The following is a 27,531-nucleotide window of genomic DNA, read 5'->3' on the forward strand; positions in this document are numbered from 1 at the left end:
ATATTTTTCATGCGTTAAGTAGTATTTTAAATACTTTAAAATGTAGAGATGTTCAAAGAGTTACACATTTTAAATGGGCATATTTGGGAGACATAAAAACTAGGACATCTTCAGCAGATAATAACATCCTGATACAGATTTTTGTTTTCATACTGTTGGGCATTAGTATACTGTGGTTGTAAAAGCTTGGAACTAATTGATCAGATTAATTGTGTATTTCATTCTCTGAAAAATAGAGGCAGAAGTGTTCTGTATTTTACAGATACTTTATTAGGCTGATTGCAATTCATTTAGAAAGACTTTTGAGATGCAAAGCGACAGGAGGACATTTGTCTTTAAGGGTGTCTGTTTAGCTTTTTTTTTTTGGTGAAAATCAGCTCATCTGGCATTATTTTAAGGAAAACTTTGTGAGAATATGATGAGAAAACGCTACCATGCAGTGGCCATGTGAGTATTAAATGCAACAGATAATTTGTGAGTTTTTTCTTTTTCAACTAATTATAGTTTATGCTTTGACTAAGTTAAAGGTGGAAGAACAAAGGAATTACTGGTGGTGTTCAAAAAGAAATGAAAAAAAGACTAGATTGCTTTCCTTTTTGGAGTGTATATACCTTGGTGTGACACAGGTGTGTTTGTGGATAAACAAATTGGTTCTGAAGCTTTTTATTAATTATTTTACATATCAGCTGTGAATTAAGTTGTCTTCTATGCCATGGATGATCTGGGCTGGAGTAATGAAAATCTTCTGATCAGACAGATTAAATAGGGTTCAGATGATACAAGCTGTATTTTCTTAATTGTTTTCTCTCCATTCTTGGTAAAATTATTACTCAAAGCCAGTGGTTTACTTAAAAATAAAGAGGAGTTAATATTCCCTGTCACTAAAATCAGAGGAGATGATAATTTTACCTGACTTGACACCTTGTTTCTGCTGGATTGTGGGCATTACCTTGTAAAAAGCTCAACATATCACTGCTGTAAATGTGACCTTTGTTCCTCATTAAATGTTTTACATATTAATTTTGTAAGATTTTTAGTTCTAAGCCTCAGTGGATTATACTGTAGGTTTCAAATAGTTCTTGTCAAACTTATATCAGCACTTATTACCAGTTACCCTGATTATACTATTATAATAACTTAACCTTGCACCTTATTACTAATCAAAACAACTCAAGCAAATAATCCACGAATTCTAATGTGGGAAACTATGCATCTGTTTTCTTTCATAGTTAAGCCTGAGCTTCTGTACATCGGTTGGCAGTTTACTCGTATCAAGTAAGTTACTGAAGGCATACTTTTTTGTTTTGTGTTCCTGCAAAGCTAAAAAGCAAACCTTAATAAGGTCAAGACTTGTTATTTAACTCAGGCAGTTTGGAAATGTTTTATTATCTGGGGTGTAACAACAACAAAAGAATCTGTATATAAAAAGAAAGCAGTTCCCTTTTCAAGAGAGAAAAGGTTTAAACTATAGATTTGCCATAAAATTTACTAGTTAGTATGAGTATCACCAAAGGACATCAACTGAAGTCTGAGTCTCCTGTATACAGAGCATAAATACAGAGTATAGATGCATATATACAGATATAAATGAATGTCCTTGTTCAGAATACTTTGCTATCTAAAACTATTTCATAGGAAACTGGAAGAAAGGAAATTGTTATCCCATTTTACAGATGAGAGGCTAAGGCAAAAAAGATATTACATTACTTCCTCCATGTTGTAGATACAGGGTATAGATAAAGCAGGAAATTAATCCATGTTTCCCGAGTCTCTGTGCAGAGAGAAGTCACAAAACTGTTCTGTTCAGAATATGGTGCAAAAGGTGCTTGAGTGTTTTTATTTTTAATTTTTTTGTTGTCCCCCCCACCCCAGTCGGTATGTCACATATAAGGCATTTCATGGAGAATTAGGTGAGAGGGAAAATGAGATTAAAAATGCCTTTTTTTTTTTTTTTCCTACCCCAGTCTTAAGGCTTTACAACCATAACCATCCTCCTCAGGTGTTAGTGCAACACCACAGGAGTGTGCTGATCTGTGGCTGGACGTTATAAATATGCTGTGATGGTATCAGTTACAGCATCTTATGCACAGTGGCACCTAGCTTGGCTTGACCGTTTAGGTGTTACCATAATACAAATACTATGTAGGAAAATATGAGTGACTGCTTTCTTGTCTGAAGGTTTTTTTTCACTTGAGCAACTTCTCTGTTTGTTATAGTGTTCTAAAATTTTTTATTTTATTTATTTTTTATTCCTGGCAGTTATAGTGAAGTAGGTGAAGTTACAATTCAGGATATCTTCTCTTCAGGTTCCTTTCACTTGTGAGGGCTTTGTGTGGAATGAGCTTGGGTTTTATTGGTGCTGCTTATATGGAATCCAGAGGTGTTTTTCCTCAGGCTAAATGCACTTTGTGCAGTTCCTGCATCTTGTCAGTGGATGAGAGAGTAGACCAATGTGCCAATACATCAAGCATTTGATGGTAGGGTTGCCGTAATTCCTTCCAAGGTGTAATGTCATATTATTTATTAATGACTTATGTAAATTTATCATTTAAAAGAGCTGCTTTGACAAAACAAAACAGGATACTATCAAGATGTGATTTTATTTTCCATATTTTTTTTTTAAACCGACTGATCCAGTTTTAACCAATAATACAAGAACAGAAAGTGCCCTAAGTTTCTAGTAACTGCATAGGAGCAATCATTCACGAATAAGGTTTAGAATGAAAATATTGCAAGACCTGAAAGGGTAGTCAAGCAACTGACACCAATGAAACAATTTAAAGTCCTGTTATACAGGTTGTGTGAGATAGTGAGTTTTAGCAGATAACGTTTCATGTCAAGTAGTGTATTAATTAGTATGAGAATAACGGTTATGAACCAGTCGTTTACTGTATGTGTAACCTTTGCTTACTTTCAAAAGCACTTACCATAAAGTACATAGGGAAAGTGCATCTCAAACTGTTACTTGTTCAAGGGTGTTAGAAAGTATGACATCCATAGGGTGTAACTTTTATTAGTGGAAACTGACTGTAGTCAGACTGGAGTTTCAATACTATTTCAAATGTTAAATCTCTATTTAAATAATTGTATTTAGATTCCTTTTTTAGTAGTTAAAAACCTTATAGGACTTGATAGCACATAAAGCCTGAAGAGTTTGCCAGTACAGATATACTTAAAACACATGCATTTTCTTGATTTTTTTCCAACTGTAGAATTCAGCAATACTTAATGCTTTTCAGCTCCAAATACTGAAGAGAAGTGAACATCTAGGAATATTTGAAGGTATTCTCTTCTTTGTTTCATAGTGAAATGTCTCAACAATCTTGATAGCAGAAGCTGCTCCATGTAAAGGGATGGTTGTGTAGCAAGATTAGGGATAAAATATCTGGATCTGCAGAGGGTGAGAAGCAAGATCCTAGGAGAGGAAGGCCAGCCTTGATGATCAGGTGAATTTGGAGGTACACTTTGTCCAAGACTGGCAGTTCATCTTGAGAATTTGGCTCCTTAGATGCATTTTGTGTGTTGTTGTTGTTTTGTTCGAATTCCTGGTGTTGATCATCATTTGACAGAGCTTTTCGTACTTATATGGCTGCAAAAGGGAAAGCTCCACTTTGTTTGCAGAGAGGGGCCAGTATCGTTGAGTACTGTTTCTGTCCAAGTATCCTTCAGGTGGACCAGAAGCATTTGTGCAGCTTTGTGTATATTTCTGACACATTCCAAAAGCAGTTTTTTTTGGCTGCAGATATGATGGCTGTACTCCATATAGGCTAACCAGGAGTGTGTAAATTGCCTGGCAGCTGCAGCTTTCAGTCTGCAGCCACCAAATGTGTCTGCCTGTGTCTCTCGAGTTCAACCATGTGGATCATCTCTACCTAGCAAGCACTGGACCTTCTAATCCTCACTGCTGATTGTGTTACTGCTTAAGCTGGGAGTAGTTGTCATCTTCTCTGTGGACCAGGACTAGACTGAGGCTCTAAGAAGGAACTTCTTTGCTAAAAGCACACAGTTCATTAATGAGAATCTCCATTTGTATGCTTGGCCCAGACTGGTCGGAGTAGCAATTTATAGCTGTGAAGGAACTGAAGCTCATACCTTTAACACCATTAGAAGGAAGGGCAACGTGTTTGAGACTTGTTTCTCACTCTGCAGGAAGCCAGTTTATACAGCCTGTCCATTTACTTTGTGAAAGGAAGAAAGGGAGGAATACTTGATTACCTTCTAGGGTAGGGGAGGACTTGCAGGGAAAGATAATTTTATTAGCCTCATTGATGTACAAGAACTTTTACTTCCAAGCAAAAGTATTTTTTAGTAATCTTTGCTGACATAATGATAATTGCCTTTTTGGTGTGTGTTTGTTTTTCCATCCAGATTTAAAAAAGGAAAGAAAAACAACGTTTCTGATATAGCCATTACACCCATTCTGATCTGAAACTGCAGTGATCTGCCCCTCACTTTTGATGAGGGGATTGTGTAACAGAGCAGTATACAGAATAAAAGTAGCACTCCTTGGTATATTATTTTTTTTAATGTCCCTCATTCTACTGAACTCAATGCCAAAGGTACCTTTGCATTGCTACTGAGTAGATTCCTTCCTAATTTTTTGTAGTCTGAGTCTTGTAAAGTTAGGTAGCTTGCAAGGATGGTAACTTTGAGAATGGATACTTGTATCATTTAAAATGAAATTGTTTTTTACTCCATCTTCTGCAAAACTGACTTTTGCATGAAGTATTAAAAGTACTATTGGGGGAATGCTATTTAAAGCTGGAACACTGGGGGAACTTTAAAGCTGGAACATGGAGGATTTTGGCAAGCAAATAACAGTTTGTTCCTGGAATTGAACCATAGTGCTTGCTAACTCTGAGCTTGAAAATCTTACGGATGAGTACAGTTGTGTGTTTCTAAATCCCCAAGAAAAGGTTTTTATGTTCAAAATAATTGCATTACTTCAAAGGAGGGATTAAGATGGAACAATCCCAAATCTTGTCTACTTTAAAAGTTTTACAAGTTCTGTGGTACTCTGATCAGCAGAGTGTAGTTACTGCTAAATTGCCTTGCTCCACATCCTCCAGAATCAGAACTTTTGTTTGTTTATACATTAGTCCTACAAAAACAACACGCGCTAGGTTTCTTTACAGCCTTGAGCTCCTGTGAATATGTAGTACTTTCTACAGTTGTGCCTGTATGCTTCATTCATGTAAGTAAGAATTAAAGTTAAGTTTCTGAGAATATGCAAATATCGAACTGCAAAGCTCTTAAATTTTTTCAGTGAGTTAGAATCATAGAATATCCCGAGTTGGAAGGGACCCATAAGGATCACCAAGTCCAACTCCTGGCACCGCACAGGTCTACCCAAAATTATAGACCATGTGACTCAGTGCACAGTCCAATCTCTTCTTAAACTCTGACAGGCTTGGTGCAGTGACTACTTCCCTGGAGAGCCTGTTGCAGTGTGCAACCACCCTCTCGGTGAAGAACCTCTTCCTGATGTCCAGCCTAAACCTCCCCTGCCTCAGCTTGACACCATTCCCACGGGTCCTATCACTGGTGATTACAGAGAATAGGTCACCTGCTTTTCCACTCCCCCTCGCAAGGAAGCTGTAGACTGTGATGAGGTCTCCCCTCAGCCTCCTCTTCTCCAGGCTGAAGAGGCCCAGTGACCTCAGCCGCTCCTCATACGTCTTCCCCTCTAGGCCCTTCACCATCTTCGTTGCCCTCCTCTGGACACTCTCCAACAGTTTAATGTCCTTTTTGTACTGTGGTGCCCAGAACTGCACACAGTACTCGAGGTGAGGCCGCACCAGCGCAGAGTAGAGCGGGACAATCACTTCCCTCGACCGACTAGCAATGCTGTGCCTGATGCACCCCAGGATACGGTTGGCCCTCCTGGCTGCCAGGGCACACTGCTGGCTCATACTCAACTTGCTGTCAACCACAACCCCCAGATCCCTCTCTGCGGGGCTGCTCTCCAGCATCTCGTCGCCCAGTCTGTACGTATAGCCGGGGTTGCCCCGTCCCAGGTGCAGGACCCGGCACTTGCTTTTGTTAAATTTCATGTGGTTGGTGATCGCCCAGCTCTCCAATCTGTCCAGATCTCTCTGCAAGGCCTTTCCACCCTCATCCGAGTCCACAACTCGTCCAAGTTTGGTATCGTTGGCAAATTTGCTCGAAACACCTTCTAGGCCTACATCCATATCATTTATAAAAACATTGAAGAGGACTGGCCCTAAAATGGAGCCTTGAGGGACCCCACTAGTGACCACCCACCAGCCTCATGTGGCCCCATTTACCACAACCCTTTGAGCCCTGCCCGTCAGCCAATTGCTCACCCATCATATGACGGTTTTGTTTAGCTGTATGCTGGACATTTTGTCCAGTAGGATCCTATGGGAAAGCGTGTCAAAAGCTTTGCTGAAGTCCAAAAAAATCACATCAGCTGGTTTCCCTTGATTGACTAGATGGGTGATCTTATCATAAAAGGAAATCAAATTTGTTAGGCAGGACCTACCCCTCATGAACCCATGTTGGCTGGGACCAATGACTGCATTGTCCCCCAGGTGCGCTTCAATAGATTCAAGGATCATCCTCTCCATAATTTTACCAGGCACTGACGTGAGACTGACAGGCCTGTAATTGCTAGGGTCTTCTTGCCCTTCTTGAAAATTGGCACAACATTTGCCAGCTTCCAGTCCAATGGGACCTCTCCAGATTCCCAAGACTGTCAAAAAATAATTGAGAGAGGTCCCGTGATGACGTCTGCCAGCTCTTTAAGCACCCTGGGATGAATCCCATCCGGACCCATGGACTTGTATGGATCCAGGTGGAGCAGCAAATCCCGCACACGTTCAGGGTCGGTTTTTCTCAAAGAATACAGGAAGAGGATTCGGACAGTGGGAGAGGAACTCGTGTGAACACACGCAAAACAAAATTGACATGCTATATCAAATTTTTTGCATTCCAGCCTTTATGTAATGTTCTGCTTTTAAGATTTCCTTGTGAGCAGCTGCTGTTATCATTTTCAAAAGTTACAAATCAAATAGATAAACTTGCCTTGTACTACAAATGAAGTATTTTCTATCTGCTAGCTCAAAGTTTGTTTGCAATGAATATCTCCAGCAATGCAGTAAATAACAGAATTGCTTTTTTAGGTAGAACAGCTACAGACAAAGCAGTTAATCCACACTCAATGACAGTTTCACTCAGAATTGTTTTAAGTGTGTTTTTTTGTGCGTGTGTGTACGTGTGTGCACATGCATGCACTTTGTAATGAAATTGAGAAGTAGAGAGCAAAAAAAAAAAAAAACCGGAAATAATCGTAATTGTGAATATAAATGCAAAATAAATGAGAAAGTGGAGATTTTTAAAACACTTGTAGCAAATGATTTCATGCTATGTAACGTATCTCCAAATAATGTGTTGGCACCAATATGTCCTTTCAAACCTGAAATATTTTTACTGGGTTGTTTCTATTTTTAAAAAAATACTTTTAAATACTTTAGTCATGATCTTTGACAGGCATAAGCAACTTTCAAGAATTCCGGGGGCGGTGGTGGTGGTGGTGCTAGATGCCATAGGTTATTCCAATGTCAAGATAAGACAGAGAATGCCTGTAATTATCCAAGAAAATACATGGAAAAGTATGGTTTAATGAGGGAAATTCCAAATTTCCCTCATTGAGTCTAAGGTATTAAGTTCTTTTAATAAAGAAGTATGGGAAATAGCATGCAGATTGTTGTTCATTGGACCATTTGTTTTGAGATGTACTATCTTCCATTTTTATCAACATATGAAATTCAGGAACACCATCAAAAACTTATACCCACTTAATAACTAAGAGTTTTCCCTCATATCATTTATTCCATCTTGATACTCATTTTTGAAACATACTAGGAGCAGAATTGTTCCAGTATTCTGGATCTTATGCTTTTATAGGCATCAGTATTTCAATGATGACAATACTTGAGTTTGATCCGTGTATGTGTATATCAAGATCATAAAGCTGTTTTCTGAACAAACCTGGTAAGTCCGTATATATTGAATGCTGGACTGTGTATAATGCTAATAACTCATCAGCTATTAGTAAATCTGAAAATTAAATTTATTTTAAAAAACAAGTCAGTACTTATATACAGCAAATGCCTTTGTGTCACTTTTCTAGTGAGTAGAACTTAAATATGATAGAGGTACTTTCTGATTGTACACCATTAACATTCTACCTTTAAGCTTAGCCAAGAAGGAGTTCCTAGAAAATTTGTTGTCTCAGCTCTAAAGACAACAGACATATAATACTTAACCATTGCATGGCAGACTTACTGTCTACTATTAGCAAAATTTTGTCTATTATAGTAGTTGTCCATTACATCTTTATCTGTGCAGAGTACTTGGACTAGCATGCTAACAAATTTGGTTTACGAATTTGGTGTGCCAATTGAGACAGATCATATTGTGTTAGATGATGCATGTAAAAGTAGTGAGAGAGCCCTGATGAGAGAAAACAGAGAGAGAATGGAAAAGATGAAACGTGGCCTTCCATTTAAAGATGGGGAATTACGTGTCCAGTATTATACAAAAATAAACAAAAACTATTTGGCTGTTATCATTGTAAGTTACACAAAAAGGGCAAAATGGTAACTTTTTTGGCCTTTTTCCACTTCATTTACTTTATGCAGTTAAATATAAGAAGTTAATTTTGCTTTGACCATATAACTGTGTACAGCCAGTTTCTTTACTGTTTGTTTGAGTTGAACAGAAAAACAGCAGAGAGAAAATAATTTATTTTTAAACAGGATATTGTGGTTGTAAAATCACTAAAACAAGAAAGTTCCTACTTCTCAATGTCTGTCCTGCATTATCCTTTCGTTTATTTTTCCAAATGTCTGTTTGATCAGATTAATTAAACTAACTGTGTTAAAGGTCTGCAGGAAAACAAACAAAAACCAAACAGCTTTTATGCTGTTGTTTGGAGAGCGTTTATGTTAACACAAAAGCGACATCAGACTGCAAATGATGGCCAGATTTCAGTGCTGCTAACCTCACATGCTGATGGTACAATCCCTGTATTTTCCAGTATTGAGGAATTATCATAGTGAAGGAAATATGATTGTCTGATACTGAACATTGGAATGAAAGAGAGATGGAGATGGAAAAGGAGACAGAAAAGAGTGGAGAATGGTCTTAAAAATCCCTTCCCCCACCATCCTCCAGATGTTAATACAGTGGGCCTTTGAAGTCCTTAAAAATTCCATTTGCTTTTAGAAACCTGTAAATTTATTTGATTGGGTGTGAAACTAGACATTTTCTTTTTGGAATTGGTTTTCCCTCTGGTTATCCATGTCATTGCCATTATGATCCCAGGTTTTGTGCTCTAGCTGCTGAAGATGGCAGAAAAACTGGAACTGGAGATGGTGGTATCTTCTTAATTGAGAGAGAGCCTGCCAAACTTGTGCTTTTGTGAACCGTCTTGGCTTCTGCATGGGTTCTAAGTGAAGCTTAAGAGATGCTCAGTCCTAGTTACCTTTACAGATTGTACAATTACTCGCATGAAACCTGGGATCAAAGAGCTTGTGTTAGGAATTCCTAATTTAAAAGGTAGGAATCTGGCAGCAAAACATCATTAATGAATCATTCATGATTTTGGAAATAAATTCCTATAGTTATACTCTGGGTGTCATTGCATATGTTCAGCTTCAAAGGAAAATACTTTTTTTTTGTATCTTGTTTGCTTAGAAATATCCTAATCGCCTCTTGAAACCTTTTTTTCATGGTATTCTAACTCTTTGAATGTTTTTGGGAAAGCAAAACTGTCCCTCTCAGCTTATGGTTCTGCAAGTTTTCAAATAAGTGTACAGTCAATGAAATAATATGTTTTATTGTTTCCTAGATATGCTAGTTTAAAGTAGTTATGCAATAGCTAAAATCCTGTGCTTACAGAATTGTTCCTTTAGCTTGTTCATTTTATAGGATGCTATGTAGTAAGTGTGCATAGCAGGCTTCATTAATTTCACCTCTTCCATTATTTCAGAAGTGAGTTATTCTATTTGTTGTTCATAGCACAAATCAGTGTTTCTCAAACTGAATTGTCTGGGGTCCCTCTGAAAACATCTGTACCTCTGCACCCCATTACTACCAAGGCCCAGCTACCAGTTGTGCACCTGGCTTGGCATTGCTTGTTCTCCCCTTCCCTTTCCCCATTGCCTCGTCTCCTCTCCTGTCCCTCCTGCCAGGGATGACATCCCACAAGTAAGGGAGCACTGGTTTAACTACACGTTTTTGGCATCTGAGTATCCTCAGCGCATTTCTATCATGTTCATGGGGAACGTGCGTGGCTTGAAAATATTCTGATAATTTTTCAGGGGCTTTTAAAGTTTTTTAGAAGGCTTTTAATTTAACATTATTCACACAAGAAAGTTGGAAAAAATCAAGTGCGACAGGGCAGACTATAGAAAACTTCTTAAGCAATCTAGTAAATTGCATGAGAGAAATAAGAGCTGGTGCCCTTTTTCTGCCACACTTTGCTGCATTGAATTCCTGGGCTTGACCGAGAGATTTAAGATTTTCACGGTAGGCAGCAAATGGTATGGATTAAACTTGCTTCTATTGTCATTAAGTTGTGGCTTTAAGAACTGTCTGTTCCTTAAAGCAAACCAGTTGACATACGTTCAGTGAACAGCTACGTGGAGCCATCTTACATACTGAAGAGTCAAGCTGTAAATACTTCTCATATTATTTCTTACTTTATTATGGTTTCCTACCTCTCTATTGGATTGACTGATAAAGTTCAAGCTAACTTTCCACATTGCCTTTTTTAAAAATAGAGACCGAAATAGCCAGGAATGAGGCAATAATACATTTTTACTGTATTATGTTGTTCAGTTGGTTGGTTCCTTGCTTTTTTTTTTTTTTTGGTAGGATACACTTTAATCAGTGATCTTCAGTCAGCATGTTCCACTTGAAAATCTTACATGACCCCCATGAGACTAGCTGTCACACAAGTATACAAGCGTGTTTTTAGGGTCTACCTCATCCTCTGATAGGATTTAAGTCAGCAGCTGCATAATTCAATATCCTTTCATGGCAGGAGGAACTTGAGAAAACTGTACCTAGTAGAAATGCCAGAACAGTATGTTCAGACAAAATGTGGAAGACTTATGTGGAAGGTCAACCATAAAAACATAGGTAATGTCATGATTTCGTGAAAAATGACATACTGAGTGATTGTGAAAGGTCAGGACAATTCTCTTCGTCTTATCCAAATGGAGTTTGAGTTTCTTAAATTTGGTTTAGGGAAATAAGTATTATATGTTCCTTTTAAAAGAATGTTGCATTTCCCAGATTCTTACGTGAAGCTTTTTTCTGGTTATACCTCGATGCCCATGGTCACTGGGCCATCTGTATGGTTTCATTTTGAGTTTTTTTTACTGCTTTAAAGGAGTTTGGCTGTCACGTTCGTTAGTACTTCTTTTAAAAAAAGCCTAGAGTGAATGCTTCATAATGCTTGCTTCAAGTCACAGGGCTTGAACCGGGGTAAAAAAGCTGTATTCTGGGAGATGGAGAAGGAATATGCCAAATGTGAACATGTCCAATGGTTCTAAAACGAAGGGAGGTGAGTTGTGTCCGCACCAGGCCTGCTGCTCGCTGCCAGGCCACGCCACACTGAGGGGGCTTCGCCTGGAATGGGGCTTCTCCATGTTCAGAGGCTGGGCCTAATCGATCTACCAGACAACCTAATGCTCTGTCTGAAAGGGACAGTCGTGTTAATGTCCTGACACCTGGAGACTTACTGTTGAATTTTTGCAAGTAACGTGCAAGGAAAAGCAGGGTCTTTGAACACAAAAGGCTGCTCTTGAGGAGGCTGTGCTGGGGAAGGGCTGGCCAGAGGCTCCACACACAGGGAGGGTGGGGCAGTGGATGGGGATGGTGGGGTTGCAAATGTTATTGGCAATTTTTGAGGTTTAGTACTGAGTTCTGATATGAGGCTTTATACTGGTTTTTCTGCTAACCTGTTGTTCCTGTGCATGCTTATCTTGGGCCTTTGGCATTGGTTGTAACTAAGTAACTAGTATGTCCTGAACACCAGAGGGTTTTCTTGTTGATCTGAGGAAAACACTGCTTGGCTGTAATTTTTCTTTTTGATTTTCTTACGAGAGGGATTGAAAGTAAAGGGATGTAAAAGGGTTAGGGACAGAAATAGTCTTGGGGATGATAAAATTAAAGGTTTGCAGTCTCTGCTTCTGTCAACTCAGAGTAATGTTTGCAAATCCCCAGATGCAGAAGTCAGGTGTTCTCAGGGTTGCTTGGTCTGGGAATCTACCTCTTGTGATGCTTGAGGACAAGTTCTAACAATTTGAGGCACTGCAGAAAAAGAAACAAAAACATTGATGGAAAAGACTGCTGGCTAAATCTAGACCTGACTGCGGGAGGTAATTATGCCACTGACTTCAGTGGAATTGTACGTGCTCACACCAAGCGTGAATGTGTCTCAAAATATGGAAATGGGGAAATCTCCTCGAAGAAGCTGCTTTGTAAGTATCAGTTAACAGAAGCCACTTAGTTTTTGCAATTACTTCACACTCAAAAGCATGTTTTCATACTTTTTTTTAAAGGCAGAGATTGCTTTGAAGTATTAGAAGGTTCTTTTGAAAAAAAAAAAAAAATTTCCATAGCAACATAACCACCCCATTTTAGAATTTTCATTGTAAGAGTGGCTTTCCAAATAGGATATAGCATTTGGATATTCTTTTTCTCAACCATTCTGCTTATATTTAAAATTAGCATCATCAAGTATGCATCTTTCTGTGTGGTCTTAAAAGTGTCTCTTTAATTTTGTTTTGATCTTGACATATTTCCTTTCATCTTTAGAATAACTAACACATTTATTATTTAAATATCCAGCTCCTGCTTGGTTCCACATAAATTCATCTGTGCCTCTGCACCTCTTGTAGGACATCTAGATAGATGGATTTCTAGTCTGTTCCAACACTTGTTGTCCCTCATCTGTGCATGCTTCTAGTTTTTCTCCTTTTACTGGTTTCTTTTTGGACTTTTCTGCTGCTCCAGGAATTTATCATGCACTTATTTTTGCTCTTGCTACTATTTATTTTCCTTACAACAGTCTCTAGAAGATGGTCACTACTTGTTTTTTTATGACGCCATTGCTCAGAATAGACCAGTCAGCGACTATTTTTTTTTTTCTGAAGCTTGAACATTACTAATTTAGCTCATGTATGCAACTTAGTAAATTATAGTTAATATTTTCTTTCCTATCTCTCATTAATGTATTCTTTACATCACTATTTTCAAAGTATGATCTGTGGGACAGAAGTGTACAGTATATACCATACGGTTCTGCAGCACCATTAAATTAAATAATACTTATGCATTTTGAGTGTCTGAACTATACTCACTGCTGGGATGGGTGGGTTTGATTTTTGAAGTTCCTTCACATTTGTGAATGAGTCTTTCATTTCCCCAATACATAGTTTATAATGAAGTAAAAACTGCTCTGCTTTTTGTATCTCAGGCCAAATGCAGGATGCAAATGCCACAAAGACACATTCAGCTCCTCTGCAGCTGAACTTACTTGCAGTGGCTCTAAAGATGAAGCAGTCAAACGGTAAATAAATAACAGAACAGACTAAAATCTGGTAATTTCTTATGCAAACAATGTAATGATTTATGGGAAAGAACGTAAAAGAAACTGACTTGTTAGCAGAAGTTGAAAGAGAATATTTTGAAGAATCCAGGTCACAATTTCAAGTCTAAAATAGGCACTGAGAAGCCTATTGATCCATGAATTCACTTTTATTAAAACTTCTTCACAGTAACTGAGATTTTTATTTTTAAATGTTATTCCCATAATTTGTGTATGTAATGCAGGAAGATATATATCTAAAGGCAAATATGAGAAACATTTAGAGTTGGAATAAGCAGTTACATCAAGAATATAGTACTAACAGTACAAAGCCATCTATCCGGTGTTTAGAATTCATTCTGCAGTCAGTGGAGTATACACAAATTGTATAGCATACATGAGTGTGGATTATGTATTCTGTTATATTCTTTTGGAAGCAGTCCAGGATGGAGGCGTATGAATAATACAGATAATTAATCCTTTCATTGATGGTTGTAGAAATATTTTAACTTGGTTGAAAACATCAAGGAAGCTTTAAAATGAAAATAGCAGATGTCAAATATAAAGCCCCTAGTTTACTGAGCACTGAGTATGATAAACATTGATTATTCATCTTGATGTTAGAGTTCAAAAACAATTGTCCCTTCAGTTTGCCTTAGGGGAGCATGAAATTAGGACCATGTGTGCATTGATTAACAACATATGAAAGATGAATCATGATTACTGTTTTGGTCTGGTGCACAAGGCTATGCTTGAGGGGTAGTGATTTCCTACCTCCTTTACCAGATCTCTGTAATTAGTGCTAGCACATATCTCCGTTTCCTAGTATTGATCTTAAAGTGGCTGCCTGACAGTGCCTATTCACACGCACAAATTGCCTTTCTTGAATGAAAGAGTGTTTGCTCAAAAAAGTTGAATGTTGAAGTGAACTTCAGTATTGTTTGTAAAAATGGTTATTCATAGGACAACTCTGAAATCATCAATTTCATCTCTGGCAGGAAGTGTCAAATAAAAAAAGATATTACTTTCAGCTTGACAAAGAATATGAAACAGTATGTGTTTTAAATTGAAGAGGAAAAAGTTCGACAACAAAAATAAAGCAGATTTAAAAGAAAATTCTTTCCATTGTATTTAATTTACTTACGGCCTCTGAAGGCAGACATTAGTTAAATTTAACTTTCCTCAGAGGCAAAATTAGTTCCTGTGGTCAAAATTTTCTTTAAGCTTTTTTTTTTTTTTTTTTTCTGGAAATAGAATCCTAACTTTGTTCCTCTCTGGCCTCATAATGGGGAGAAACAGTTGTTCTAAGCGCATTTCATTAATAAATAGTTACTGTATATGTAGGGCACATATTAGAACACTATAAACAAACAAAGTAGAGGTTACCTTTCAATAATAATAGTCTTTGTCTCTTATGAATAATCTACTTTTTCGTGTTGAAAGATGGATGCTTAAAATGAAATGCCCACACATGCCTTGATCATCCAAATGAGTTAGTCATTCGTTCTTCCGGAGATGAGGTGTATTAGTAGTATTCAGAACTCTGCTAATTTAAGATATCTTAGGATCTTAACTATCCAAGTTGTTGATGTGGATTGAGGAACAGATCCAGCCTTGATCTCTGTGACTTGAGGTACGTGCATTGTGGTGGAAATTCATTCTGACTTGCTTGCCCAACAGAGATGTGGGATTTGGATCTTAGCTTATCATGTTTTCTGCAGAGTTCTGTGTTTTGAGCTCACGTACTGTGAGACTTAATGTTATTACAGATAACAGCCCCCCACCTCCACTTTTTAACAAACAAGATTATTTGTAATTTAATCTGTGCATTTCAACTTTGATTATCTGTTTAAAGATCAGTGGTCTACAGTTTTTCTTAAAGATGTTTTGGCTATTTTCTTTCCTATGTGTTTTTTAGTCCCGGTATAAAGAAGTATGTGGACCAAAGGGATTTTATAGACAAAGCCCCAGGCAATGGAGACTTGCTTTCTAGCAATGATCAGAATAAATTAAAAGCTGCATGTAAATTCAACAAATGGTAGTGGTTAATTAACTAAGAATGTAGTACCCTAGGGCCATAACATTAGTATTTATAGTTGTCAAGTAAGATGCTCTAAACAAATTGTCTTAGCTATAAGCCATTTAAAGAGCACAACTACTTTATGGCTTAAATAGTAGGGAATGCTTCTTGGAAGAATATGTTGTTCAACTCACAGCAGGAAGTATTTGGAGGATTAGTAGCAAAGTTTAACATGGTAAGTTGTCTGATTAGCGTACATGTTATAACTTACAGCTCATATGGCAATTATCTATTTCAACATTTTAAGGTACACCTAACTCTTCCAAATGTCTACAGCCTTTTTGGACCTTTTAGACAGTTTTTGAATTTAGGGTGTGAAAGACCAAATTAATTAAAATACTTGTGCTGATTTTCAGCGATGTTTGATAGAATTTGCCTGTCATCCTCAGAACTTCAGCTCTGTAACACAAAAGGAAGACAGGTATTAAGACAGGTATTAATTCAATGGCTTATCTGCCTTTGCTCATTTATAAATATAAAAAGTTAATAGGTTTCTGGTTTTTTTTTTTGCATGTTTTATCAAACACATAATGTGTCTTTTTTTTTTTGCCCTTGTTAAAGTTAAATGAGATTTTTTTTTTTAATAGCGTAAAAGAAACAGAAAATGTTTCAGAAGAGAATAGAAATTAGTAGAAAAGTTAAGACTGGAAACAATTGTCACCTTCCTGTTTCAGGAAACCTTTTCAGATAGCAGCTTGCTTAATGGCAAACTAATTGAAAGCTAAACAAATGAAAAGCCACCTAAGAAGAAAGTGAGATTACAAAATTCACTTCCAAGAATAATGTCAAGATCTGCTTTGCTTTTATCCCTTATGTGCTATATTTTGCATCTTTTTCTAAGGTTACTGTACTCATTTTTTTTGTTCTTCTTTCTAAACCTATCAAGTGAGAGGCAGTGCATGTTTACACATGATCCTGACAACATCTGATTACAGTTGGAGTCCTTTTATAGTATTTACTTCTGCTCTTTACATTGTAGTGGTAAAACCAGATATAATTCCTTTTAAAGGGTATCTTTTTGTTGGTTTTTTTTTTTTTATAAATGGTAAATAAGATATTTGTTGCCTTTCAGGGAATAAGACTCAGTGTTACAGTTTTGAACTTTGTGTCTAGTAAGGGTTAGAGTAACCCTACATTTTGTGTTTCCAAAGCCATTTCAGTGATTTCTGAAAGATAAGTCATTGCCACCTCTAAGTCCAATGTTCTTCTGTGTAGGTGTAAGAGACACATCAGACTCATCTGCCTGCAAATGCATTCAGATTCCCCCAGGAGAGCAATGGGATAGTTCTCCAATTGGTCCTCAGCTGAGGCGTTGTCTGTTTTGATAATATTTGATAATAGAAAAGGCTGTCTGATATGGCAGAATGGATTTCTGCAATATGCATTCCTACTGAGAAAGTTACAAAATAAAATTATTGGAATTATTCCAGTTGGAAATTCACGCTATCATTTGTTCCCCTTCAACTCTTTGTTGATTTTAGCCAATAATCAATGGAAAGATTGGAATTTAAATTTCATGTCTGTGTGTTTGTCTAATTAAGCTTTTCTCAGCAAAAATTTCTTTAAAATGTTTACAATACATGTTAAAATGATAGAAGTCTCTAGATGGGGGCCTCTGACATAAATAAACCAGAAGTGTCCCAGCGCGTAAACCACATCGGACTCAATCAAAGTACATTGAAATGTAAATTCCACAAGAATGATACAGCACAGCAACAGTAATTACTTATAAATGTATCTGTATATAATAAGTTAGTGAAGGGCAGGCATGGGCATGTATCTGGACACAAGGCATTGATGCTCTGCAGTAACCGTTTCTCCCATATACAGTCCAGGCACCCTGATGAACCGGGCTGTAGGTATTTTTTTGTCCTGCCTTATTGTACCTCTGCTTATGTTGATCTTCAAGTTCCATGTGAGCGTTGAATAATACTAAACTTACAAAAAAAGGATGACATGATTACGGGTGAATTCTGAGCGTGCTGAAAATTTGGTTTCTTAGTTTGCCCAGTGAACAATGAGGTAATAGAGTCCTTCAGACACCTGTTCCAAGGAAGTTAATAAGATGAGGAATGTCTGGGAGGTGATGAATGCTCTTTAATCACTTTATTTACTGTTTTGCTCCTACCTTTTTTTTTTTTCTTGGAAATGATCTTCACCAAGAAAACAAAGTGCTATAGCCACAGTGCTTAACAGTACATTTTTTCTTCTTTCTGCTTGAACTTCTGATATTCTTTTTCATGACTGTAGATTTGGCATCAGCTTTGCAACAGATTGTCATTTCTCTTCTCTTCTGCACTGTATATGCCCTAGAGAACCCAATTTGATGTATCCTTAAATCTTGATTAAAGGTGGTTTTGTTTTGTATCTTCCATCGTTAACCTAGATGATGGAAGTTGAGAATATCAGATACCTTTATTTAAAAAATAAACTTCTGTGGTTCACATCTGTTGGGCAGGTCAGACTACTTTCTTTTCTCTTTGTTTTTACATCTTGCGTATTACATTTGGCAAATTGGTGGCAGGTGAGCACATGCAGGTATATGCAATCTGTTCTGTCATTGCTTGTATTCAGATTGTCTGACTGATGGCGTACCCAAACAGAAGGAAGAAAACCTCCTCATGAGTTCTGTCATCCTCCAAAAAACTATTTACAAAAAAAAATGTTCAAAATAGGTCACTTTATTTAAATTATTTTCCTGATATTTCTCTACAGGGCCTGTCACCAGCCACCAAGATGAATGCGCTACTCAATATCACCTTTAAATATGACAGTAAGTTGAAAATCTGCAATATAATCACAAAAATCAAGGACTCTGACACTGTTGTCAATGTATACCAGCATCTTTCTTAAAAATGGCTCTAAGAATATTGTAAGCTCTTTAGTTTTGAAATAACTTTGAAATCTAGATCTGTTGCAGATGGGTCAGATGGGTCTTGTCTTTCCTGCATTTCACTGATTAGAATAATACGGTCTAATCATTTGCAGTAGTTTCACTTTCAGATCACTTACTCAGTATTGGTAGGAGAATTATGAAGGATGTTTTTACTCTGTGGAAGAATGCAGTCATTGAAAGGTTTACTACACACCAGTTCATCGGAAAGCATTATTTCAAGCTTTATGCATTTTGATATGTAATTTTTCTGGAAAAAAATCAAGTAGAAAGCCACGTTTCATGTAGAAAATATATGTAATTTTTATCCATATACAGGAAAAGTATTTTCAAAATATATGTCTATAAGGATTAATATGGAATTTTAGCATTGAAGATAAGTAATGTCTCTTCAGCTGGGTGAAATACAAGGAGCTTTAGATTAGCTACAGTCCAAAAAGAGCCCAGGTTAGTGGAAAACTATCCATATCTCAGTGAAGTCAGGTGGTTTTAGTACTTTAGCAGAGGTGTGATGTACATGGTTTATATTGCAGCTAAACCGATAAAGTAATCATAATAATCATAATAAGCAGATTGCAGCAATAATACCTTGAAACTATTCAAGGATCTGCTAAATGGCTGTATTTTACTGTTCTCTCTTTTTTTTTTTAAAGGTTTGTGTCACCTGTGTTTTCCATTCAGGAAGGCATGAATATTGAGTGCATTGGAAATTTACCTATTTGGGGGCATTTAGTGGCCATCATCAGTATACATTCAATATGCATTCAAGAGAAGGTCTTAATTTACAGCAATGTTTGTATTAATGCCAACACAAGTCACTTTTTTTTTTTTGTCTACACAAAGAATTAATTCCAATCATCCTTATGCTTCTCTATTTTTATGCTTATTTCTGAGTTTGGAATCTTTCCTCGTGAATTCATTTATTATCTAATCTGCTGTTAATGCTTAAAGAAAATGAGCAAAATTTAAGCATGTCAGATTGTACAAGAGAGAACTTCAAAAAAGTTACAATTTGTTATCTGTATAGAGGAAAACAGGAAAAAATATCAGTGAGAGCAGAGATCCCCGTGTTTAGTTAACACGATAGAGCCTGTTTAAGTCCCAGTATCTGTCATGTTTTTTCCATTAATTCTGGCACCAGGAGCTATGATTAACCAATGACAAGTGTTAATTCAAAGTTCTGCTGGCACTGCACACTTCCTGGCCAAAGGAGTTGTTTGAGTTACACAGTGCTAGGGAAAGAGGTCCCTGATATCAAGGCTAAAGAGTTCATGTAATGTGGAAATACAATCTTATACTGAATAAGCTAGCACACAAGAGAATTGGGCTTGCTGGCTGTGATTTAAATGCTTTTATTTTGCCATAAACTCTAATGAGATTCTGGTTTATGTTCTTAAATTAGTTGGGTAGATTATTTATTCAGGTGAAAAACAAATGTTTGTAGGTTTCAGTAGTTCACGTGTAGTCAAGTAAAAAGTGATTTCCTGAAAAGGGTGCATTTTTCCCCAGCTGTTTTCTTCCTAATTCTGTTGATCTTTAAAAAATGTAAATCAATGACTCACAGTGAAACCTCAGATATTTGTGCTATATTGCATTTTGGCAAATTGTCATTTGACCATAACATTTTAGCAACCAGAATCCAAAATCTCGGGCTTTCTATTAATTAGTTCCAGACCTAGCAAAAAACTGTTACTTCAAAGTTTCCATTGAAAGAGATACTCTGTTCTCCTCAGAGGAAGTTCATGCTGTCATTCCCTTCACTCGTAGCAAGAGAATTCTACAGACAGCAAAGTAAATACCAATTGCCCAGCTTTTGAAAAAAGTGATGCTGTACAAACCATTCTATTTTTAATTGTGGGGTAGTTACATAAAAGGCCTCTTACCATTGTTGTTCATAGCACAAAGCCATTTTCTAAAACTGCTTTTTAGTTAGCATTTTTTCCTTCCTTTCTTTAAGATCACACCTTATAATAGCACTTAATTTTCATGTTTTAGTTTTACAAACTCTGTATAGACAAATACATAGCATATAGATTATGTCTGGTTTTTAGAATTTATCATTGGCCAGTAATATATAATCTACTGATTAACTTGTTGGTTTTACTCGTTCAAAAGCGGGATGTTTTTTAATGTGTACATGTTCATGTATGTTATGCTCCAGAACTATTGAATTCCCTAGCCACTACTTCTCTTTGTGCCACAGAATATGAGCCTAAATATTGTAAGGCTTTAAAAGTAATAAAATTTGGTATTACTTTTCTTGTTTAAATCACATACGGATTTACTTTCTGTGATACAGGCTATGCTGGTATTATAAACTGGTAATCTTTTTGGAGTCCTGCAGATTAGGCTTTTGCAACTGGTGAGTGGTTGTGCTCAATGATTTGGAAAGTTTTTCATTGTCCTAAGACAAAAGGTTTGCCTAAATTTACTATACAGTTTTTTGTTTTTTGTTTTTTTTTTAATGAAATAGTGTACATGTACTTTCACTTCGCTTAGTCTTGAAGAAAAGTTAGGAAATTAATTTAATTCTTTATTCACAAGGAGAGATGTGTGTCCTGCTGAAACTGAATAATCTTCAGAATTCTTTGGTATGGCACAAGATAATCAGCTAGTATGTTTTCCTTAAAGCATTTTTTCCTCTGTGTTTTTAGACTGCACTCCTTATCTGAATTCAGTGGGAAAACATGTAATCGGAGATGTGCAGAATATAACAATCAGTCAGTACGCATGTTACGAACAGGTTGCAGTGACAATACTTTGGACAGCAAATGCCATTGGTAAGTAGTAGAGAAAAATGGAGTAAACACAGCTGATGATGCACTTCCTCCATTTGGAATCGTCTCTCTTCTTGAGGTTATTTTTCCAGCTGTGACAGCCATTAAAACCAAGTATCAAAATACACTGAATTGTAGAACCAGATTTTTGAATTGATGTGTCACAAAATGTTAAAACCAAGATTTTTGAAATTAATGAAGCATGTTCAATCATATAGGTCCCACTAAAAATGCTATTATAACTGATAGATCTTTAAGTGGGAACTAAAAAGTTTTTTCATTGATAAAATAAGTATTTTTTAAAAAGTTTTTGTCTTGATATCATACTTTTTAATTTCTATTTTTATGTACATTATAAATTCACACGTAGATTATATATGTGTTAATATTAGTAGTTCGTGCTCAAAGTTTTTTTACTGGTAGGTATGTATGATCAAAAAAGTTTGGAGACCACTGCAGTAGTGTGTGCTCTCTCTGTACAGCATCTCACCATTTGTTTTTCTTGCATACTCATTAAGGTGCTGAACAAAGTAATTAATATAAACTCATTTTCTTCAGTGACCATCGTTTAGCAAATGAAAAACCTGGAGTTTCCTTCCTGAATGTTTTTAGTACTTCATTAAAGAATTTCATCTGCAAAGGTGCTTTTCGGTATCAAGTACATCATTACAATTAGAGTTAAGCGCAATACATTTTTCAGAATTAAAACATTTGTTTGTTGCCTATTCTTTTGCTCATACAGCAGATAAGATTGAATACTTCATGGTTTGTAATTCCTCAAAAAGCTTTTCAGTTATTGTTTTTTCTTGTGATTTAATAAGAGCTGAAAGTTTGCATTTATGTGGTAAGATTACACCCTACGTGATGAGATATGGCTGCTAATGAAGATTTGTATTCTTGAACTTGACATGCATTTTTAGAATAGACCTACATTTATTAAATCAAACATTTTAGCTAAGAAAAAAATGTTGGATTTTCTCTGTGACTTCCTGGTATTAATTCATGCCTTCAGAATTTGATAACACATTAAATTTGTAACAGAAAATAATGATTAATTACTGGGGTTTAAGACAGTATGTGGAAACTACACTGCAAAGCTGTGCAGTTGAAACCATTTGGTAATCTTCATCTGCAGACTGGATGAATCTAGTCTCTATGGCAAACAAAGCTTGGTGTTCTTTCTTGTAATGATCAGAGGTTAATCCTCTGGAAAGTGTGAGGACAGAACTGCTGTTGAAACATCTCGGGTGACATGGAGACTGGACACTTTCGTGGTCTTCGTGTAAGCACAAATAGTGCTTTTGTTCTATGGGATATTAAGAACATATTGGGCAATGCATGGTCTTTCTTGTATACATGATTATAAAAATAAGTAAATAAATAAAAATCTAATGGAACAGAGGGGGCTTGAAAATCATACTTTTTTTTTTAGTTTGCCAAACGTAGTATGTAATCAAATTTGTTTTGATTCTTGTCACATATAGCTTTACAAAAGCTGTGTCTGTGCCTTTGATAAATATGTATTCTGCCATACGTAATGCTGTCGAACAGATGTAATTAGATGGAGTAATGCTAGTTAGTCTTGAAGAACTGTGCAGTGACGTTGATACCTGAGCCACAAAACTATCACAGCATAATACTGATATTCTCCTGTGACATTTGCATCACCATGACTCTATTTAGTCATGCAATGAAGTAACTCCGTGATGAGAACGTTGTGAAGAAATGCAAAGACCATGCTGAGAGTCGATTATGTTAGAGTAGCTTGAAAAAAAGGGTGTAATTTTGGCATCACTTACAAATAACTGGATGTATGCACTTACTGGCATAAATTCCATTCCATTTAAGTCAATATTCCTGTTATCCTGTAGTATACTAGAAATAAAGAAGTTGTAACAACTACTATCACTTTAACCTAGTAGTTTATAAATGATAAGAATGTGTTATAAAGGAGTATTATTATAATTTGTTAGCAAACGTATTTTATTGCAAATAATGGAAATGTGATGCTACTATAAAGTACTGCTGATGAAGGTACTGATTATTTAGATTGTAGGGATAATTTGGAAGCCCTGTCTGCAATGTGGGCCCCTCTGCTCTAGGCATTACACAAGTATGCGATAATTACAGCCTTCGCCAAAGGCTAAATTCTAAATAGGCAAGATAGAAAATGTTGGAAGAACTGACACACAATGGCAAGTATTAAAACACGAACGTATTTCATATGAATGTTAGGATTTATTTTTAAAGACAAATGAACTATCTTCGTACTATATAAAATATCACAGAACACCTTTTGAAATATTAGCCTATTTGAATGTCCTGCTGTTTGCAGGGATTGAATACCTGAAAGGATTTCGAGTCATCCTCGAGGAGTTAAAATCTGAAGGAAGACAATGTCAGCAGATGGTTTTAAAAGATCCAAAGCAGCTCAGCCCAAGTTTTAAAGGAACAGTAAGTGCTTTGTTTCAAGAAATATTTTATTGTTACTTGATTGTGTGAAGTCTTGAAAGTATTTATTTGCTGTGTATAAATGTGTATATATTTACCTAGATACACGTTTAATGTGCTGTTTACTAGGATGCAGATTGCTTCCTAACATTATTTTTCTTTAATGAATAGTTGTCGATCTAGAGACAGATGTAGTCCCCTTCTGTAGAATTTTTCCTGAGGCTGGAAATTGTCATGAAATCTTTTTGGGTGACTGTGGAGTACAGGTGCATATTTGAAACAGTCCATATCCCGATTCTGTATTATGCTTCCTCATGATGGTGTGTAGCAGAGGGATGAATAAAGGGTTCTTAATGTATTAGTTTCTGCTCATGTTTGCAGAACTGTGGGCCTATTTGAGAGAAAATGCTTTTAGTTGTAATAGTTGCAATCTTGTGTTTTTGTGTAGGGAATGGAATCTCATCCCTTCCTAAATCTGAAGTTTGAAACAGATTACTTTGTAAAGATTGTTCCTTTTCCTTCCATTAAAAATGAAAGTAATTATCACCCATTTTTCTTCCGAACTCGACGTAAGTATTGTGTACAGTATAGTATTACGTAACATCTCTTTCTTTACTCCCCTCCCCTCCTTTTTTTTTTCTTTTCTTGTCAGAAAAAGCTTTTCTGATGTAAAAGAATAGCTTTTCATGTAGCAGATGATGATGTTAGGGGAGACTGGGTTAAGACAGGTATTGACATAGTCTTTGAAGGAAGGACTGGGTGTTATATGGCAAGAACTTGCATGCCTCTGATAAATCTATGGCATATAATACGTTAGCCAACAACCAGAAGAAGCAGCTTGTATTAACTCCTTTCCTTCCCCTCACTGGACATTGTGAACAAGCTCAGATTGTTTTGCTTTTGAGATCAATTTCAAGAATGGGTATATAGACATAAATACAGATGAGTACATATCAAACTAGATAGTAACAACTCAGGTAGAATTTCTCAATATTATTTAGCAATTAGCAATTCTCATTGGAGCTAAAGAGAAGGAACTTAAATAAACTCAGTGCTTAAATAGTCTGATGGCAGTCTAACTCTAAGCACCCTTTTGGGTGTAACGTTTGTATGTATCTTGTGTTTTTTTTTCTGTATAAAACTTTCTTAAAATATTTTCAAGCCTGTCTGTTGATGTGTACCAAAGTAGCATTTGTGTGCTCAGCAAACTTATTTATTTTAAGTAAATGTAATTAAGGCCAGTTTCAACTTCTTCCTCTCCTGCTGAGCTGCGCCTGGTGCTATCCCCTTTGTCTCACTAAGGACTACTGTTTTCAAATTACTGAACCTATGTTTCTCATATAAAGATGAGAAGGAACTTCAATCATAACATAGAAGCTGGGTTTGCAAAATATATTTACTCCAGGCATATTATAGACTGGGAAAGGAATGAAGAGTACTGCCCTCCAAATGCTGAAGTAACTCCCTTCTTTCGCCCTTTTTTTTTCCCTTTAAATAGCATTTGGATACTGTATCATTAATATTTTTTTGTGTTTTTGTAGCATGTGAGTTGTTGCTACAGCCAGAAAACCTTGTCTGCAAACCTTGTAAGTTAAATGTAATTTTTTCTTTATATTTATCTTATAAAAAGTCACTGTCATTGAAGAGTCAGTTGCCAATTCATGAATATCTCCTCTGACAGACTGGAAGCCAAGAAATCTGAGTGTTACCCAGCAGGGTTTTAACATGCAAGTGTCTTTTGATCATGCTCCCCACAACTTTGGGTTTAGATACTACTTTCTTCACTACAAACTTAAGCATGAAGGACCATTTAAGCAGAAGACCTGCAAACAGGTACGTCGCTGCTTTTTTGAACTCTTAAAAGCACAGAACCCATTAACATAGATGTTCTAAGGTTTTACAGAAACTTTAAAAACTTACTATAATACAGAATACTATTGTTTTTAAAATTTTAAATTATTTGGTACTATTTCTGTAAATAATAATTGCATTGTGATAGAACTCATCAGTCACAACCAGTCTTGAGTGCTCCATTGGTGCTGGATACTATAAGCAAAGGAGAAGAGACCGTTCTCTCTTTTAAAGACCCTATAACTGATTAGTACTTCAAACTGCAGTTTATTATTTTTGTTAAAAAATATTCTTATCATGTAATATTATCTCTACACTAAATTTTACCACTTAAAAGATTATCCATTTGAGATGGTATCACAAGATAGCTCTCGTTTCAGTATGCGTGGAAGTAGGCTGTGATTTTTTTACAGCTGTGTGTATGTCCTCTTATGGGAGCTGCAATTTGCTATATTGTTTCCCTTAACTTTGGTTAGCATTTAATAGCAAATTTGATCTCAATGGTCAACCTTTGATCCTAAGTCTCTGAAAGCTAGGGAGCTTCAGGGCATAACATAGCTTGTGTTAGACCAAGGTTTTGAGTGTTTTTTTTGGATAATCAATCATACTTGATTTCTGCAGAGAGAGGATTGTAGTCCTTGCATATTTGAATAGAGAAACTCAGTTTTTATGGTTTAGGATGTCGTACTTCAGGAGAGCACCATACATTCCTAAATCAATGTGACTGTATTTTGTATTAGGTTTTAAAAGTATGTGAATGGCTAGCAAAGTGTTTTCTTTCTTTGATGTAGGAGCAAAACACAGATACTACAAGTTGTATTATTCAGAACGTAACTCCAGGGGACTATATAATTGAGGTAACATTTAGAAACTCATTTGTACTACAGCTGAATGAATACATTAATGGGGGGAAAAATGAAACTAAAGTATTTCAAGTCAAACTGTTTGTTAAAATTAGATTCAGGCATCTCTACTGAGGTACCTTGGGCAAGTAAAGGCAGATTGTTCTTGACCTTTCTATAGCTTTGCTTCTCTAAGCACTTAGTACTTTCATCTGTGCCTTCAAGTAAAATTGTGGGCCTGCGTAATTCTTGGACTTTGATTCTTAATTAGAATTCTGTAGTTTGGTCAATTTCCACTATATTTGAAAGCTGTGTATTTCTTTTGGTGATGACAGTAGGTGAAGTCTAAAAGTTAATATCACAACAGTAAACTATGTATGATCAAAGACGAGTGATTTCACTAGTTACTACTTTAAGGTGCTCTTTAATTTTAACTTTTGAACAGTAAGTTTCACATCTGGTTGTGAAAGTTGGTATAGTTGTTTATATATTGCAGAAAATAAATAAAATGAAATTTCCACAAAATAAAATTCAACTTTTACTTTTCAAAGCTGGTTGATGACACTAACACAACAAGGAAAACAATGCACTATGCACTAAAACCAGGTATGTTTTTTTTTTTTTTTTAAAGCAGTATACAGTATATATATTATTAACTTAGATTCAGTTTTAATTATTTTGAAAATAAATGTTGATTTGACATGTCTGTTTGCTGTAATCAAGACTATTGAGGCAAATGTACCGTGATCTTTTGACCTAATGAAAAGAGAGTACACATGCACACTTGCACATAAAAATGTGCATCTCTGTACATTTATATTTAGTACAGTTTAGATCAATATATAGTTGGAAATCTTTGTGGGAAAGTCACATTTGTTGTGCATATGGATATGAAAAGTCATAGTCTGTATCTTAATCGCAAACAAATGATGCATGCAGTAGTGTGGAAATAATGTAATGAACTATGAGAGCAGCCTAAGAACACTACCAGACTGTGCACTTCAGCCATG

The 27,531-nt window shown here is 36.2% G+C and overlaps 1 protein-coding gene across 4 annotated transcripts in view; it reads left to right on the plus strand.

Moving 5' to 3' along the window:
* IL17RD (interleukin 17 receptor D) overlaps positions 1-27,531 on the plus strand; it is a 52,210-nt gene that overhangs the window by 14,367 nt on the left and 10,312 nt on the right. For 2 of the 4 annotated variants that reach the window (XM_040569018.1, XM_040569017.1), the window contains exons 2-9: positions 18,423-18,480; positions 21,255-21,380; positions 23,713-23,831; positions 24,277-24,397; positions 25,370-25,414; positions 25,510-25,661; positions 26,471-26,536; positions 27,073-27,127. In XM_040569018.1, coding sequence (XP_040424952.1) covers positions 18,423-18,480; positions 21,255-21,380; positions 23,713-23,831; positions 24,277-24,397; positions 25,370-25,414; positions 25,510-25,661; positions 26,471-26,536; positions 27,073-27,127 — 742 coding nt within the window. Of the gene's footprint in view, positions 1-377; positions 448-1,229; positions 1,276-3,260; positions 3,283-18,422; positions 18,481-21,254; positions 21,381-23,712; positions 23,832-24,276; positions 24,398-25,369; positions 25,415-25,509; positions 25,662-26,470; positions 26,537-27,072; positions 27,128-27,531 lie in introns of those variants that run through there. The other 2 variants (XM_040569019.1, XM_040569020.1) reach the window with 2 other exon arrangements.

This window comes from Cygnus olor, chromosome 10, assembly GCF_009769625.2.
Source record: "Cygnus olor isolate bCygOlo1 chromosome 10, bCygOlo1.pri.v2, whole genome shotgun sequence".
In the NCBI taxonomy this organism is placed as follows: Eukaryota; Metazoa; Chordata; class Aves; order Anseriformes; family Anatidae; genus Cygnus; species Cygnus olor.